The following is a 16824-nucleotide window of genomic DNA, read 5'->3' as shown; positions in this document are numbered from 1 at the left end:
CTTCTCTTCAGGGTGGGCTTTGGTGCGGTTTGGAGGTGGGATTTCTTTTCCCTCTCCCATTTCTCTTGTCGCACAGCCCTGTGTCAGGGGATTGGGCTCCCCCTGCACCTCTCTGTCACCCGTTTCATGTGCTGAGTCCTGTAGGGCTGTGGCTGGGGGCAGTGGGAGTTGTTAAGGACGATGGAGCTTGCAGCTGCTGTGTGGGGTCTGGGCTCTCTGGGGAGGGTTGGAGTGGGACAGGACCCCTTGGCCATCACCAGCATCCTTGAAGGGCTTGGCCAAGCCTCCAGGATCCCCTCAGGCCATAACACTGGATTCACTCCCTCCCCTGGGCATGGGGGACTCAGCGTTAGCCCTGGCTATTACTCTGATTTTTAAATCCCTCTGTGTGTCATCTATTACTGTTATTTCGATGCGTTGGACTTGGGAGACCTTTCTCAAGACCACCCTGTGGAAGAAACCATTATGTCATAAACTAACCAAAGATCAGCTTATCTGTGTTGACCCGGGTGACCCAACTCCTGCTGACTCGTATCTAGATAAACCCAGGGGGAGCAGCAGAGATCTCTGCTTTTTATTACCCTCGAGGTTAGGAAATGACTTCTCCAGGTGTGCAGGTGATGTAGAAAGCACACTGCTATCAGGGCAGTCCCAGCTCTAGAGGCTATGATCAGGGTCCTTCCTTTGCTGCCCTGGTTATTTGTGCCCACTGTGGGACTCCAGCCCTTTGCATCCAAGCCTGGCACCTGCTTTTTGCCCCGTCTGTGCCCTGGGGATAACGAGGAAGGCAACCTGGGCAGCCCCTTGTTTGAAACCTGTTGAAATTCCTCACAGGCCAGAATGGATATTGTCTATTAAGTGACTTAAAATGAAAGCAAGGTGAATGTTGGTGAGCTCGGTTTTCATATTGGCTAGTTTTAGTAACCATTGGGTGTTCTGGATGGCAGAACACTTCAATGAACTTTAAAAATAAATGCTTTTTGTAGAAATATGCTGCATTATCGTCGTGATGATCAAATTGTAGCTCCGTAATTACTGCACTTGAGAAGTGTAGAGTAATTGAAGGCTTCAGTGTCTCGGTGAGGTGATGAAACGCACCAGCTTGGTTTCTGGGATGGTCAGTCGTGCATTCCTCTTTGAGGCTCGTCTGTGTGGAGAGGCCCAGAGAGATTGCAGTGAAGCTGGGGAAGGATTTCATGCAGATAAGACCTTCATTGGATTAAACCCTTCATCCTGAGAATCTCTCACAAGCAAGATGATGCCAGCTCTGCACCTAGAACATGGTCCTGAGATGTGTGTAGAGCAATTCAAGAAGTTGCTGGCCTGAGAATGATAGGGAGGTTTAGCCAGAAGGGACTTTGGGAGGTCTCCAGTCCAGCCCTTGCTTAAAAGATGGCCAACTTCAAATTTAGGTCAGGTTGCTCAGGTGTGTTTCAGAAACCTCCAAGGGCAGATGTCTCCACCTCTGGGGGTCTGTGTTCCACAGTTTGACCACCCGTTCGTAGTGCAAAACCACTTTTCCTTACATCTAATGTTTTCTTTTTATTGCTGGTGCTTGTGCTTGTTGCCTCTTTCTGTTCTGTTGTGTGTTTCTGCTCCTTCTTGCTGCCCCCTTTTTAGATGGCTGTAGGCAGCAGTTGGATCCCCCTTTGCCTTCTCTTCCTCAGGCTGAGCAAATCCTTGTCTCTCCCCATTCTTCCTGTGTTCCAGCCCCACCACCAGCTCGGTGCCCTTGCCTGGGTGCACCAGTTGGTGGTGGTTCCTGTACTGGGAGGCCCAAAGCTGGACCCAGTATCCCGATGGAGTCTCACGAGTACTGACTGTTAGCCCTTGACCTTCTTGCGGTGGTTTCACCACCCGAGTAATGGAGAGGAGGCCGCCTTGCCGCAAACCACTTGTAACATTTAACTTGTTTAATCCCCTCCACTCTGGAGGGCTGGCAAACTACAACAGAGGGAGAGAATAAGCATCCAGAAGCAGGTTTCTTTGTTGTTTTTTTTTAACCACTTTAACCAGATGCACAAAAATGTCTTATTTCTGAGTGGTCCTGCTGCAGGACTCGATTCCAGAGCTTGAAGCCAGTCTGACCTTGCAAGGTTGGTATAGGTTAGTGGGTGATTTTCCCCCTCCTGGCTGTGACTGCACCTATCCACCTGCCGCAGCCAGCGTGGGCACCTTGGGGCTCTTCTGGATGGAAATGCCACGAGCCGGGGCGCTGAATGCTGCTGGGTCCCTGGGAAAACCCTACTGAGCGCTTCAGCAAAGGCCCCTGCTACCCAGGCAGGTGCTTCTACACTAGAATTTAATTCTATTTAAACGTATGCACGATGGATTACCTCTCCCCCAGCTGATTTGCTGCAACACTTGCGAGTGCGTGCACACCCAGGCATGAAAAAGCTCTTTGTCTCCAGCCCTGTAACCTGACCGTGGAGGAGGAGTCCCCTGCCCACCAGGCTGATTTTAGTCAAATATCTCTCCAGGCACAAACAGCTCCAGTTGCGGGCCTGGGGCCTCCGACTGAAAGCCTGTGAATGCACAAAATACATTCCTCAGTGTTTGGGGGCGAGGTAATATCCTTTATTAGACGTGTCCCCTCGGACACGCTGCCTTGCTTTTGTACCCTTAGACCCTCACAGCTATGACATTCCGCAGCAGTCTCAAACTGGCTCAGTTTGTTTTTTTTTTAAGTAGCAGTTTACCTTTTTTAGAAAGCAAGTTTTGCTTCTGTGACGCCGAAGAATTGCTAACCCTCCCGAAAGAGGGGTATACGGCCAGGGAGGTGTGAAGGGTGCAGCTTGGACAGTATTTGGAGCCGGCCGCTTGTCTGTGTGATCTCAGAGCTGTGCCTAAAAAGGGAGGAGACAGTTGGTAGCATGCTAGACAGTGACTTCATGCAACTGGGAATATTTCTAAGAGCTCTAACCTGGGGTCTGCTTTAACGTCTTATTTTCCCTTTGTATCTTTCCCCCCTCAGCAGTACCACTGTAGCTGTTGCATGATGATGTGAATCACGTTTAAAATATGATCAGAAGAGGTAATTTCTCTGAGCAGACACAGAGAAATTACAAGTGTGCCCAGAGCAGTCCCGAGGTGGGAGGGAAGGATGGATTTACCAGGAAGACTTTTGCTCTGCTGGCAGCTGGTTTCTGACCCGGAATTAGGGGCAGTGTTGCTCTGAACCTCGTGTCCCTGGCTTTGGTAGCTAGAAAGTGGCAAAGAAACTGCAGGTAGGCTTCTGGGATGGGTAAAAGAAACCTTGTTTGGGGTTTTGTTTGCTTTGTAATCTTGTTCCCAGCTTCACATGTGTAGTGTTGGGGTGAATCCAGGTGAGGCTGACAGCTCAGGGGCATGTTACCTCTGCTGAGGTAACACAAATAAAGCAGTGAGTCCTCTCTCCTGCCCCAGACGCGCTATCTAACCCCAGCTTGCATCTCGCATGCACCTCCTGCCAAGCTGCAGGAGGCTGGCACTGGGAAGGAGCAGCTCGCAGCAGGGATGGCCCAGCAGCCCGCAGGACGAGACAGGTACCTCCCACCCCAGGCAAGCCCGTGAAATTTTCTTGTGGTTTCCCTGGTTGTGCAGGGCTGAAATTCAGCTGTGAGGGCAGATGGACTGTCACATCAGCTAGCTCCAGCTGTACCTCACACTCCCCTTCTCTAGAGTCTGCGTCTTGTGCTCTGGTGCCGCAGCTCTTCGATGATGATCCTGCGATTCTCATGCAGTGTTGTGCCTGTCCCGGGGTCCCAGAGCTACAAAGACGGTGTGGTTCTGAGCAAGTGTCAGTGCTGTGTCACTTTGAGATGAGCTATCTGCAGCGGGGAGGGAGGACTCGGGTATTCATGCACTCGTAAACATTGTAATCGCACCCATCAGTCCTCAGTAGTTATTCAAATGGCATTAATCTCAATTAACTGGCTGACTTGGGATGGAAGGATTAAAGAAATGTGTTTTTATGTGGCTCGCATTAGTGTGGAAGATGGCAAAGATGCTCGGTTGTGTGGACACGGGTGGTGTCACGTGAAGCCCTTGAGGTCTGAAGCAGGCTGGATGGTGTTGGGTGGAGAAAGCCAGGACAAACAGCTGCTGCCCAGCGAGATGAGCAGAGGAGGCTGACAAAGGAGCTTGGCAGAGCAGCAGCAGGTGCCGGAGGAGACTGACAGCATCAGTCTGTGTTTTCCCATCGATGCCTTGGCTGTGAACTCCTGCCAGAGGGGTGGAGGGGGCCTGGATTCCCCAGACCAACTCCATTCCTGCCGCTTTCCTTGCAGCGGTCCCACTTGCGCTGTGGCTGCAGGGTGAGCTGCCTGGTTGAGTTTTATATCGAACCAGCACCCGAAAAAACAAAGCTTTGCATTCAGTCAGTGGCTAAACCATTTTTCCCTGTGGTCGTGGGGTTGGTGAACTCAATTTGCAGGGATCTGGCTGGGAAAAGGACAGATTTTCTTGGTGGCAGCCTGCGGTCACGCTGGAGAGGTGCTGTGCAGAGCAGGATCCTTCGCCGCAGCCCCCGTGGGAGGTTTGTCAGGAGGAGGCTTCCCAGCAGAGATGGCAGCAAAGAATCTGCTTGTCCACACAGAAGGATGGGGTTTAGAGACAGCTGAAGAGAGTCCTTCCCCGATGATGTTTACATATTTAAAAAAGCTCTTTAAATCCTCTGTGATCACCCACTTGTTGTGCACGGTTTACTGCAAGCTCTTCGCTTGGCTTGTATTTATTCACTGCGCGCACAGAGCCCATTGCAAGGCAGTCGTTTGTTGGCCTGTGACCTAACGCTCCGTGGAAGGCGACGTGGTTTTGATGGCGATACCTCTTTCCTTTCTTCTCCCTAATTATGGCTTTTCTGCAATGAGTGTTCGCTTGCTCTTGATCTCTGTTGTGATTAAAGCCTGTATTCCATCAGACTTTCTTGGACTGGTAAAAACAATAATGAAGAGCGCAAACCTACACTGTTCCTTACTATTATCACTTCAAAGTTAGCACAAGTGGAAACTTTTGCTCCACTGAAGAAGGTAGTTATTAAAATGCATCACTTGAGCGTAATTGGAAGCTACAGCGCAGCTTTCAGAAAATGTCTAGAGGCTCTCGTGTTACCACTGTTTTACTCCAAAAGCAGGCCGTGTCTGGGTCTGAGCGCGTTCAAGGCACGGTATGCAAATATGCATCCACTTCAGTCGCTTGTGCTGCCACGGGCCCGAAATGCAGAGTTCACGGGAGACGGGTAACGCTGCGGGAGCACAGACACCCGAACCGTGTCCAGGCCTCAGCCTGAAGTGGCTTTAAGAGAATGCTGGTACTTGGGCAGCAGTACACAAAAAACCAACCAGGATGTTTTTTTTTAAGGCTTAAGGTTTTGCTTGTGTGTACTTTGCTTGTTTTTCTTTTCAGCTCTTCTTTTTGCAAGAACTTCACAACATTTCAGCAGCTGGAAGAGGGCTAGGAAGAAAGTACCTCAAAAACTGAGAGGCATTTATATATATATGTGTGTATATATTTATATACACGTTTATAGTGTATTTTAGTTACTAACTGGTTTCTTCATGTGTAGGCTGTTTGTTTTTTTCAGTGAAATATCTAGTAGCTTTTTATAGTCATTTTCATCTTTCCCTGTGCTCAGAGTGTCTGAAGACTTATTAAAATCCATTATAGTGTTCTTGCAGCAAACCTGAATGAAAGCCTGACCCTACTGGACACCTACTAACACCTGCTGGTGCAAGGGAACTGTCTTATAGCTGGTGTTTTCCTGCAAGGAACAAAGAAGGTGTGAGCACACCTGACTAGTCACAGCTCTGGAGAATTGTTCCCTTTTGGTAGGACACGCTAAACATATTAAAGCGCGGGCAGAATGAGTAAAACAAGGTGAAGTTCACCCTTTGTGCACTTTCAGTGGCCTCTACATAAATATCTGGGAAATGCTGATAGCACCTGTGGAGCTATCCACGGTGTGCTCAGTGCAGCTCAGTGCCTGGGTGCTTGGAGGTGCTGGAAACGAAGGAAGTTTCCCAAAACTTGCTTTTTCTAAAACGCGGCGCTGCTGCTTTCCCAAACTCCGTGGCAAATGCCACCAGGCAGTTATTAAAACCGAGGGCAGCTTTCAGCACTCAGCTTCCCTTTATGTGAACGTTGATTGGGAGCAACACCAGTCTCTTAATTCTCTTAATTACTATGTGCTGATGATAGCCTGACTCGTTATTGTCTTGTAAAACAGAAGTCATGCTGCACTTACCAAATAATTATCTTTACTCACAAATGATTATCCTCAGCATCCATTTGCTTAATCCTAGCTATTAGTGCTGCAATTAATATTTTCAGGGCAAGCTCATCGCAGATGCCTTGCAGAAGGCACCCATCAGATAAGTAGCTCGCGGTGGAGGAAGATGAAACGTTTTGGCCGAGCCCAGCCAGCTTCAGGCCTGTGAGTCAAAAGATAAGGCTAGCATCTCTCCTGTCAGCGTGGCCCCTTGATGATAATGATCCCTTCGGTGCCTTGGCACCCAGTGAAATGATGTTTCCATGTGCTGAAGGTACTTCTTCCACCATAAGGGATGTTCTTAACTCTACGTATCTCTTCTAGCCTTAGTGTAGGCAAAGGTTGGTGTGAGCCCACAGCAGTGGCGTGGTTTGGTGGGACGGGCAGAAGACCTCACTCTTCTGGTTCTTTCTTACACGTAGGTGCAGTTTTTCTTAAGGAAAAAAAAAAAGAAACGCTTTATCACATGCATTTGCAGCAGAGATAAAGCATCCCTTTCCTGGTATCCCAGTCTGTCATTTTGGAAAGAGCACTTTAACAATCTTTCACACCAATTTTGTGTGTGGATAGGAATACAACAGGGGCATCGTTCTCTGCAACTGCACGCAGCAATGCAGTGGAGCCTACAAAATGTCTGCTTCGTGCCTTCTTGCTGCAGACTGCACACGTTTAACAGATGCTGGTTGTGATGGTTGATCTGAAATATGCTTTGGAAAGAAGAGGTGAAAATCAGTGGCACAGTTGGTCTCAGTAAAATGTAAAGAGCTTTATGAAACGAGTAGTGCTGCTTCTGCAGGGACAGGCTGAGAAAAATAAACTAATTCTTACAGTCCTGCTGATCTGGACAGGGGAGGATGGACTCCAAACAAGGAGAATAATTTTACTGAATTCTTAGAAATGAGACGCAACGCAGGCATCTTCCTCGGTTATCTTATGTTGAGGAGGAGACTCTGCGTGTCTTGACTGCATCCTGTGGGCTCTCTGGTGCATCAGAGGAGACTGAGACAACATAAAGATGGTCTTTACTTTACATAAAGTCAGGGAAAGTGTTAAATCAGCGATAAAGGCCTGGTATATCCAAATAGTGAGCAGAGTTTAGCTGTTGGGGAAGGCTCTATCTGTTTCCCCAAAGACTTTTTTTTTTTGCAAGAACGAGAAGATTTTGACATGTTCAAGCATGAGGTCCAAGTCATACCGAAGTCATCTCGTCTCCTGACTTGTAATCTCCTCACCTCCAGAAATGTAGCAGGCCTTGTACTCGCATCTCCGGTGGGTGAGAAGGGATTGTAAGAACTTGAGCTCTAACCAGAATGAGGAGCCAGCGCTTCAGACCAACATCCTGGTGCTTTGGTGCTTTCTGTGGTGCCAAGCAGATGTAAAACCAACATAGACTCAGGGTGTAGCTCCTTCCCTGACTACTCTAGCTTCACACAAAAACCTTGAAACCGCTGAGCTTCAAATATTCCACCAGCTCCCATTGCTTGCCCTTCCCTCTTGGGAAGTTTAAACTTCCAGTTTTGTTTCCAGAGTTCAAGAGCTCAGATTGAAAAGAACTGGCAAGTTGGTTTGGCTTGAGAAAGCATTTTCTAAATCGAAGTAGCAATGGAAAAGGCAAAAACTGCCTGCAAAATCCTTTCCTGCCCAGGTGGACCCATGAAGCTTCTGATTATCGAGTCACCTGGCATTCATTTTCACATGCTGGCATGCGGGTTTCCGGGTGGTAGCCAGCAAACCTCATGTTCTTGTTGGTGAAATCTCCAAGCCTGCCGTAGGACCAGCAGGGATCAACGCTTGCCACAGGTGGTGCTCCCTCCCTGCATATTTAGCAAATTGCTGAGGGGGGTGAGGAAAACTGTCAGCCTCGAAGCCCTTCTGCTTCTCTGCAGAAATGGGATGCGAGGGAGTTTAATGCAGTGCTGGGCATGTCACGTAGGGGCAGGATTGTTGTTAACCTACGAAATTGCCTGTCATGTGGATAGGCAAGCTTGTACGGGCTGAAGAAGAGGCGTTCATGTGTCTGAGAGGAGGAGACAGCTCTGCTGTCCCGTTAACAGAATTTATGGGACATCTTCAGCTTCCGCTGTCAGGTCGAGCTTCCAAATGTCAGGGCCGTGCACTCCTTCAGGGGTTTGTATCGTTCCCTTTCCTACTGAGCAAGTGCTGCTCTTCAGTTTGGCATCACAGCAGATGTCAAGGCTTCCGGTTTCTGTTATAACACAAAGCTTTTGCTTAATTACTTCAGGTTTCAATTTTCTGGGCGGTAAAACCCTGCCCGTTAGTATTAAAATGTTTCTTCTTCCTCAGCGCTGAATTTTTGAGAACCACAGATACGTGGAAGGATGTGAACAAACGTCTTGGACCGTTTTTGAGAAGCGCCAACGTAGAAGTCCTGCACTTGCTGAAGTCCCCTTCGGCTTTTCAGAAGTAATGAATCTGCCAAGCTGTTCCCATTCACAGGAGCAGTTCCTTTTATTGCAATAAGACGAGAAATATAATTATTGACATCAGAAGTACGGAGACGTGGTTTAGACTGCTTTAGTGTGCATGTTTAGTGGTTGCAGCCCGTGAATCTTTCTGTAGGAAGACGATCATTGTTTGAATTAGTGCTTGCTCATTAACTTAATTTTATAAACGAGGGATTCCCAAATAGGGGCTCGTCTTTGCTGGAGGCTTGGAGGAAGGCAGCTGGGGCTATCTGATTTTAAAGTGTGCGTGTAAATATTTTTATGTAACAATGAATGTAGATATTTTATATAAAAATATATTTTATATGGAAGTGGTGTCTTTTGGTGGTTGTAGAGGATGTTGCTGTTTGTGGCAGTAAGCAAACAGCTCGGGAACCTCTGAAAGTACCTGAACTAGGCCAGCTGGTGAAAGACAGCTGAGGTTTTAAAGCTGGGGTGGACCTGGAATCAGCCAACTTCTTCTGGACCTTATTGTGCTCAGGAGTTGTCTTTGCTGTTTGGTTTCTCTACTTTAGGAATACTTAGTGGGCTTTTCAGCAGTGCTTTTCTTCTTAAATCTTAGTGCTTTTTTTTAAAGCAGTGTGCAGATAAATATACGACCTCGCTGAAGCTGATGGCAAAATTCCTGGTAAATTCCCGGATTTTACCCTATTACAGGATTTTACCCTAGAGTGCTTCGTCCAACGGATTCATTTCAAGTGCCGGTCCATTTGCAAGTCACAGTAACTTCGCATCTTGGCTGACTCGCAAGGATTTCCTCTCTGGATACTGGAAAAACTTCACCCTTACCATTAATGCTTGTTTTCTAGCTCTGTTATCAGTTGGCTGAAGATGCTTCTTGTCTTCATTTTTTCCCCTTCCTCCCTTCTCTTCCTTTCCTGTCAGATCTGCCAGCATGTTTTATGCTTTCGTTTCTGCATCAGCTTTGAATCCGTTATCATCTGCGTGCTTGCTCTGAAGAAACAGCAGGAAACACGGAGTTTCTGGTGAATGTCAAACCCCTGCAGCAATGAAACTTAAAGGAAAATTTCAAAATGCCTTAGAAAGGAAAGCAGTGATAAGGCAGCCCTGAGAATAATTTGTGGAAGGAAGAACTCTTCCCAGAAAGGAATGTGATAGCAAGAAATGAACAGACTGGGAAGTAGCGGGGGGAGAGAAATAAAATCATTTCATGAAACTTTCCCTAAAAAATAATTCATGAGGAGGGAACTCCTGGTGATGCTGCTGCTGAGGTAAAGCAGTTAGCGAGGATCAAAAAGCCTTTTTCCCCCCATTATAAATCAGTGGAATGAAGATTAGACAGTACTTAAAAATTCATATGGACAGTTCCTGGGGATCCTGATGAAATTTCATCACTTGTCTTCCTTTTATACTGGTAATGCTTGTCTGCTTTTTGAGAGCTGAAATAAGCATTCAGAATATGCCGAATCCTTATTTGAATTTCAAAACTCTGCACTCAAGTAACAGGTAGTCGTGTTTGCAGTGGAGCTGTTCCTGAAGATAGTGTATTTTACACAGTGTGGGTCCCTACTTAGTGTCCGTAAGGCGAAGCTGGTGCCTTTACTGCTGTAATCGAAGGGTCTTCTAAAAACCTGACACGTAAGTGAATGCAGGAATTACTTCATCGGCTACATCAAGCTACAGGCAGCTCCATGCTAAAGCGGAGTTGTAAAATACTGCGGATTAGGAAATAATCCTTCATGCAGTGGAGAGCCATGGAGAAGCGAGCCTTTGGTAAATGTGGTGGGAGAAGAAAGCTGACGCTTTGTGCTGGTCCTCGCAGCCACGCGTGGGCAGCAGTTTGAGTGTGACTTTGTCACCTCCTGGCAAGCCCTGAACACAAAGGCTGCAGGCGTGAGTTCAGGAATGAGATTGGTCTTCCAAACTAAACCCTGACGCACCATTAGCATACTCAGCGAGCTGGAGAAAACAGCAGGTGATGGTTTGGGACTTGCTTCCAAATAGCGTTTTAAATGGTCATTAACTTCGTCCTCCTAGCTGCACATCTTCTTTGCTTCCCGGCTTTTGTACTCAGCAGGGCAAATTTCGGCAGTCCCTGGAAAGCGGCCACAATTTCACATTGTATCGACTTGCCTGAACATTTACCTTGTACTTCTAACCATTTAAGCTTTGCAGCTTTGTTGATTCAGTCATACCTCCTCCCTTTGCTGTGAGAAGCGTAAAGCACTGCAGTGTCTGCGCGCCAGGAATTGCAGGCTGTCAGCAAATCTGTTCAACGCCGCGGTGCCGTGGGGCTGGTGGTCCCCCAGTTACCACATCCTGGTGAGAGGGGAAGTACCTTATTACATGTTTAACATAATTGCAAGCAATTGTCTGACCAAACCTTCAACTTTACCTGCAAATGGTCAGGAAGGCAGGCTTGATCACAGGCCTTGGCTTCCTGGTGCCTTGCCCTCCTCAGGCAATTTCATTTAGGGTTACTTTGAAGTCTTCCCAGAAATTAAGGCTGGGACGGACACCCTCCCAGCAGCCTTTTAACAGGGAGGGAAAAGGCACAGATTATTTCAGGCCTGTCAGATGCTTGGATGGGTCCCAGGTGGACAAGACGATTTTTGTTCCTTGCGCAGGACCCCGTGCTTGTCAACAACTTCTCCAAAAGAGGCATTTACCCCCGCGAGCAGGGGTGTAAAGCACGTCTGTGCAGCCACGGTCTTGCAGGCTTCGTGTTGCAACCCTCATCCCTGCCCTATTTGGATGCTTTGCTGCTCACCTTTATTCTCGATGTTTGTTTTGGTGAAGCCGTAGCAAACAGACACCAAAAAAGGCTCGAAGTTAGTACCGTGATTAGAATTGCAAATCTGGGGCGGCCCTGCCTCGTGTGGAGGAGGAACAACAACCTTGGCTAAAGTTTCCCTGCGTGTTTTAGCAAGTCGTTCCAGGGACTGGCAGTGAAGTCGCATGGCTTATTTTGGAGCTGGCCTGTGCTTGGATGTCTTTTTATCCCCACCTCCGTGGCTGAGGCAGTTCAGGGTGTGTAAAGTGGGGGGAGAGAGATTTAAAAAGAAAAATGTGTGGAGTTTGAGTCTGGGGAACAGAGGCAAGGTCTGTTGGGAAGGGCATAAGCCAATAAACCAGCTCACCCGCTGCTGGGGGGCCTGAGCCCTCCTGGGCTGCCATCCCAGAGGCAGCTGAGCACCATTTGCATCCCACCGATGCTGTGCAGTGTACGTTCTCTTCTCCACCAGCAGCTTTCTTCTTGCTCTGTTGTCCTCCTGTGTTGGAGCACACACGGGAAATGTCCTAGTATGAAAGCAGGGACTCCAGAACAGCTGCAAATGCGGCTTCAGGCAGAGCTTTCTTACTCCTTTTTCAGCCTCTTCAAGAACTGTCAAGCACGCAATGAAATCCTCTTCCTCTAGGTGTCACCTCTGGATTGGGAAACAGATCTTCTCCCTTCACTCTCACCCCAAGGCACAACCCGAGTGTTTAAATTGGGGCTTAATATTTACAATAAATTGACCGGCTGGGCTACATTTGGAATTAATTTAACTTCACTGAGTCCAATGGTTAGTGCTTCCCCACCCAGGATAAAGGGAAGTAATTTCTTGACTACTACCGATGAGTGTCCTTTTTCCATTCCCCGCACAATTAATAATCTTTCATGACATGCTGTCTGCTGACCGTGTCCTTTTCCTAAACCACTTGAGCTCGGTGAGCTCTAAAATGACTCGGGGGGAGGAAAGTGAGCGGGGAACCAAAGCACGTGAAGCCAGTTGGGCACGTGGGTGGTCTGGAGCAGGAACACAGCAGGGCTGGGAGCGTTCATCACCTGTCTCTTCACTTAAAAGCTCTTCTGTGAAGTTGCCTGGGTGGTTCCGGGTTTGTTGCTGACAGCCCAGGATATGTTAGTCTCAGCATCAGAGAGACCACAGAAGTCTGTTGCATAGGGTTAAGCTCATTTCCCACCCACACACGCATAAAGAAAGGTCTTAAGACTCTGTTATAACTGCTTCTGTATCAGTTTAAACCTCTAGCTGCGAGGTTTCCCAGCGAGCCAAAGTGATTGAATTTCCATGTTTATGTTTTTTCACGGCAGTTGTGTTCGTGAGTCCCTGAAACTGGCTGGAAAACATCACCCAGAGCCCTGTGAAGCGTTCGCTAATTAGCGGCCCGTACTCAAAGTCCTCCACGACTGTTGTTTGTGTTAGTTTTGTGGGACTTTGCACTTCATACGGCGATCTTCCGAAAGCTCCGCAGCGGGTCTGAGCAGCTGATGTTGTTGTAACTGTTTTACAGAGGGCTTGGCCCCGAAACTCGGAGCAGTTAACGACAGACGGAGGCTGCTGCAGAAGTGCTGACTTTCAGCGAGATGTCTGCTAACCACAACACAGCCCGGCCTCTGGCTCGCCCGCCTAGAAGCCTGCCAGCTGCCGGCGGTGTCACGTCCCCTTCCCTGAGGTGCTTTTTATCACTCAGATGGGTCGGTGTTTTAACTTGTGCCGTACCAACAGGTGGGGAAGAAGCGATCTCCGTAGCAGGGGAAGTGCTGAGATGCGCGGTGCTGTCGGTGCAACGGTCCTTATCGGTGCATCAGGCCCTCTTTACTGAGCCCAGTTTAAAAACGTAACGTGGGGTGTTGCTGCCTCCAATTTCAGCTGACTAAAGCATCCCCCAGGTGGTTTTTGATATTTAATTTGCCCGTGATCATCTCTTTGCATCGAGCACACGTGGCGGGGCCGTTGCAATACTGATCCGTACACGGAAGGGGGCGGATTTGGGGTTGCTCTGGAACCAATCTCAACTCTCTTTGTGTAAAGAGTTGCTTTAGGATAATCTTTAGGAGAGACACGGTAATCTTTGTACTAACTGTCCAAGAATGTTCTCCACAACATGAATAACCACTGCTTGAGCCGAGTGAGCTTTAATAACGGGTTTCCTGTGGTCGCGTCTAGCAGACTTTCTCTCCTCTAAAGACTGGCTGTTCTTTCTGGTGAGGTGCTGTTTGTTTCCCTTGCACTGAGAGGTTTATTTTGTGTGTGGGTGGTTTGTTTGTTTGTTGTAATAACTGGGAACGGCTACAATGCTTGTATTAAAACCTCATTCCTGCTCTGCTTAAGGCTTGAAGACAGACTTCAGGTGTATTTGTACTTCTCCCGTGGAAAGAGATTAGAGACTCGTGTCTGAGCTCTCCTCCCCCTTCTCATCATGCTAGCTCATGCGTCTGCCTTGGCCGCCGAGCAGCGGCCTTTCCCTGCCAGCATCCATAAAATTATCCCTGGAGGCAGCGGTTCCTTGTCTACTGCAGTATCTGCATTTTCCCTGATTTCTTAATCCCTCGCTGTGTTGTTTTGTCTGAGTTTCAAGCTCTCTTGCTCTCCTTGCAGGCCTGTCGTTACTCTGTTCCTTATCTGCCACTGCCTCTGCAGCTCCCGTGGCCACATACCCAAACGGCATCAGTCAGAAGCTGCCGTTTCCACCACGAGCACTGAGGTCTAACCCCATCTCTGCTGCCGTGCATATGCAAACCGAGCTAAATTGGCCAGGTGAGGAGAAGGGAAAGGATCTCCAACTGGAAATTGCCTTCCAGGACTGGAACCGAGTCTTTTCAGAGCTGATACTCCCCTCGTGCTTTCCCAGTGGCGGGAGGGAGCAGAGGGTCAGGGTACAAAGCATTGTGAGATATGCTCCTCAACACCTCCAGGGAGGACTGAGAAGCATCGCCGTGGTTTTATGGTGGGAGCTGTAGGGCTAGAGGCTTAGGTCAGGCACAGGCACCAGCCTTTTGGACCGATTTCGGCTGTACCCCACTGCCGAAGCTCCCAAAATGCTGCGTGAGAAGTGAAGCTGCAGCCTCCAAATTCCCCGGGGGGAAAGGTTGTTAAAGGTTAAAATAGTTTGAAGAGAGGTGGTCTCCCTGAAAGGAGACAAGTGCCTTGCCTAAGCACAGAGGGTGCGCTAGGTAAAGTGCTTTAAATGAATTTAATAAAACACTGCGAGCCTTGTTTGTGAAAATAAATTCTCCCGGGGTGGTTGCTGGCCTATATCAACTCGGCACGGGTCGATTTGTCACTGGCTTGCAGAGCTGCCTGGGCTATCGGCGCTAAATGTGTTTACTTATCCTTACATTTAGTAAGAAAAGAATGAAAGGGACTGTCCCTTCAAAAAGTAAAAGCATTAAACAATCCCTTTTGTAATAGCAAAGTACACCTTCAAGCCCTTGTAATGTTTAAATATTTAAAATGTGAAGTCACTCAGGGCTGCCTTGCCACCCACTCACTGAGGTCTGTTTCTCTTACAGTCTTACCCTTAAATTGTATAGACATTACATTACACAGCTCCACCCTGCAGCCATTTCCTGCCCAGCTCCTCACTCCTTGCTCTTTTCTCATTATTTTCTCTCTTGTCTCCTTTTCTGTTTTTCCTACAGCTCCAATATTTTTTTTTTTTTTTTTTGGAGTCTAGGAACTAGGCTAGCAGTTCCTAGACTGCTGCTGGCTTACCCTGCCCGCCCCAATCTCTCCCTCCCCTGGGTCTTTTCTCCCGCGTGGGATCAGCGCTAATCGCCTTCAGCCTCCAGAGCAATGCGGGGCATCTTTTTATAGCCCGGCCAAAGATGAGGAGGAGGAGGTGAACTTTCTTAAGAACATAAGAGCTGGTTCAGACTGAGTGTCCCTCTGACCTAATGTGCTGTTTCTGGGCACTAAGGGAAGAGCAGGAACAGGACTGTGTTTATGATGCTCCTTTTTCCCGTACCATCCCTGATCTCCAGCAGTTTTGGGGTTGTCTGCTTAGTGGCCCCCCTGTAAATCTCTTCCAGGGCTTTGGAAACTTTTATTTCTAGTTCCACCTTGTGTCTCTGGTAGCTCTTGGCAAGGATTGTCGTGGGCCAGTTGTTTACACCAGCTCCAAAATGGGCAAAAAAGGGGGGTGCGCATCGCTCTGTGCCCACCCCAGCTGTGTTGTAGCGCTTCTGCAGAACTGCCCCGAGCAGGACAAAAAGTGCTGGCTTCGATTAGCTCAAGCCAAGTCCTGTGGTTTAGTCGGTTTGCTTTTCTCGTGAATCATAAATAATGACGAACACGTTCATCTTGTGCTGGTGAGTCCCCGCGCGGGCGCTGTAGCAAAGGGTAGGAGGCTTCCTTCAAACACACACGTGGCACTACCGCTGCTCTTACGGATCCCCTGCTCTCCTGAGAGCCTCGAGCTCTGCTGGAGTCCTGTAGAACAAAAAAGCTGTCCTACTACGGGCGAGCAACCCCATTTCAGCTGGGTTTTAGTAACTTTTTTATATGCACGTGTGCAGCTTAAGCAGATGATTGTGTTTCGTTGAGCGCAAGCCCACCTGAATCACCAATGGGACCAGCTCGTGTTTCTGCAGGGCGCAGCAATGTGTGGGGGCCGTGCAGTGACTTGCTGCGCCCTGTTAACTGCTGATCCAGCCCTTGGGCCCTACAACGGGCAGAACTGCTCTCACACCAGGGGCTGCAAAGACACGGTTCGCAGGAAAGCGAAAAACATACAGCAGAAACGTTTGTTTGTATAGCTGCTTAGGGTTTTTTTTTATTTTATTTTAAGAGAAAAGTTTGTGCCTGTCAGCATTAAAATGTATGTTTTCCTGACTGTTCTCTTGTGATGGCTTGTAATATTTATTGGATCGAGCTTGGTTCCCACAAGAACTCGAAATAGCCGTCTGGATTTGAAGTGACGAGGTCCTCCTGGGCTGGCACGGCTGCCGGGCGGCGCGGCTCGCTCCCATGGCTTCTGGGCACCCGCTAGCCCTCTGTCCCGACCGCTGTCCCCTGGGAGCGTTCGAAATAGGTACCAGAGGGGAAGGGGCTCCGGGGGCGATATTAAGTGGAAATAGTTGTATTTTAAGCGCAGCTACTTTCAGCTGAACTTGGAACCTTTTGCTCCCTGCCTGGAAACGTTCGAAAAGTTGAAAGTTCACTTGGAGCCCTCGGGAGCGTGGTTTTGTAGGATTAACCGTCAGGTGAGGTAATGTGGAAAGGTCTGCGGTTCGTTAAAGCGTGCAGAGATGGCGGCCTTGACTTTGGTACATGAAAACACGGCAAAAGCGTCCTTATCAGGTCTAGTCTCTATGACACGGTGCTCTTCTGTAAGCAGGGTTATTGTTTTGCTTCCTTTCCCTTT

At 48.4% G+C, this 16824-nt stretch overlaps 1 protein-coding gene across 2 annotated transcripts in view; it reads left to right on the top strand.

The window, feature by feature from the left end:
• Positions 1 to 16824, top strand: part of NET1 (neuroepithelial cell transforming 1) — a 49980-nt gene that overhangs the window by 757 nt on the left and 32399 nt on the right. The window contains exon 1 of one of the 2 annotated variants that reach the window (XM_013185451.3): positions 13028 to 13131. The exons of the other annotated variant lie outside the window; for it this stretch is intronic. Within the exon in view, the coding sequence (XP_013040905.3) occupies positions 13043 to 13131 (89 nt within the window). The 5' untranslated portion in view covers positions 13028 to 13042. Of the gene's footprint in view, positions 1 to 13027; positions 13132 to 16824 lie in introns of those variants that run through there. 2 annotated transcript variants of the gene reach the window in all.

Source organism: Anser cygnoides, chromosome 1, assembly GCF_040182565.1.
Source record: "Anser cygnoides isolate HZ-2024a breed goose chromosome 1, Taihu_goose_T2T_genome, whole genome shotgun sequence".
Lineage (NCBI taxonomy): Eukaryota > Metazoa > Chordata > Aves > Anseriformes > Anatidae > Anser > Anser cygnoides.
This window is presented reverse-complemented; position numbering and strand designations above follow the sequence as displayed.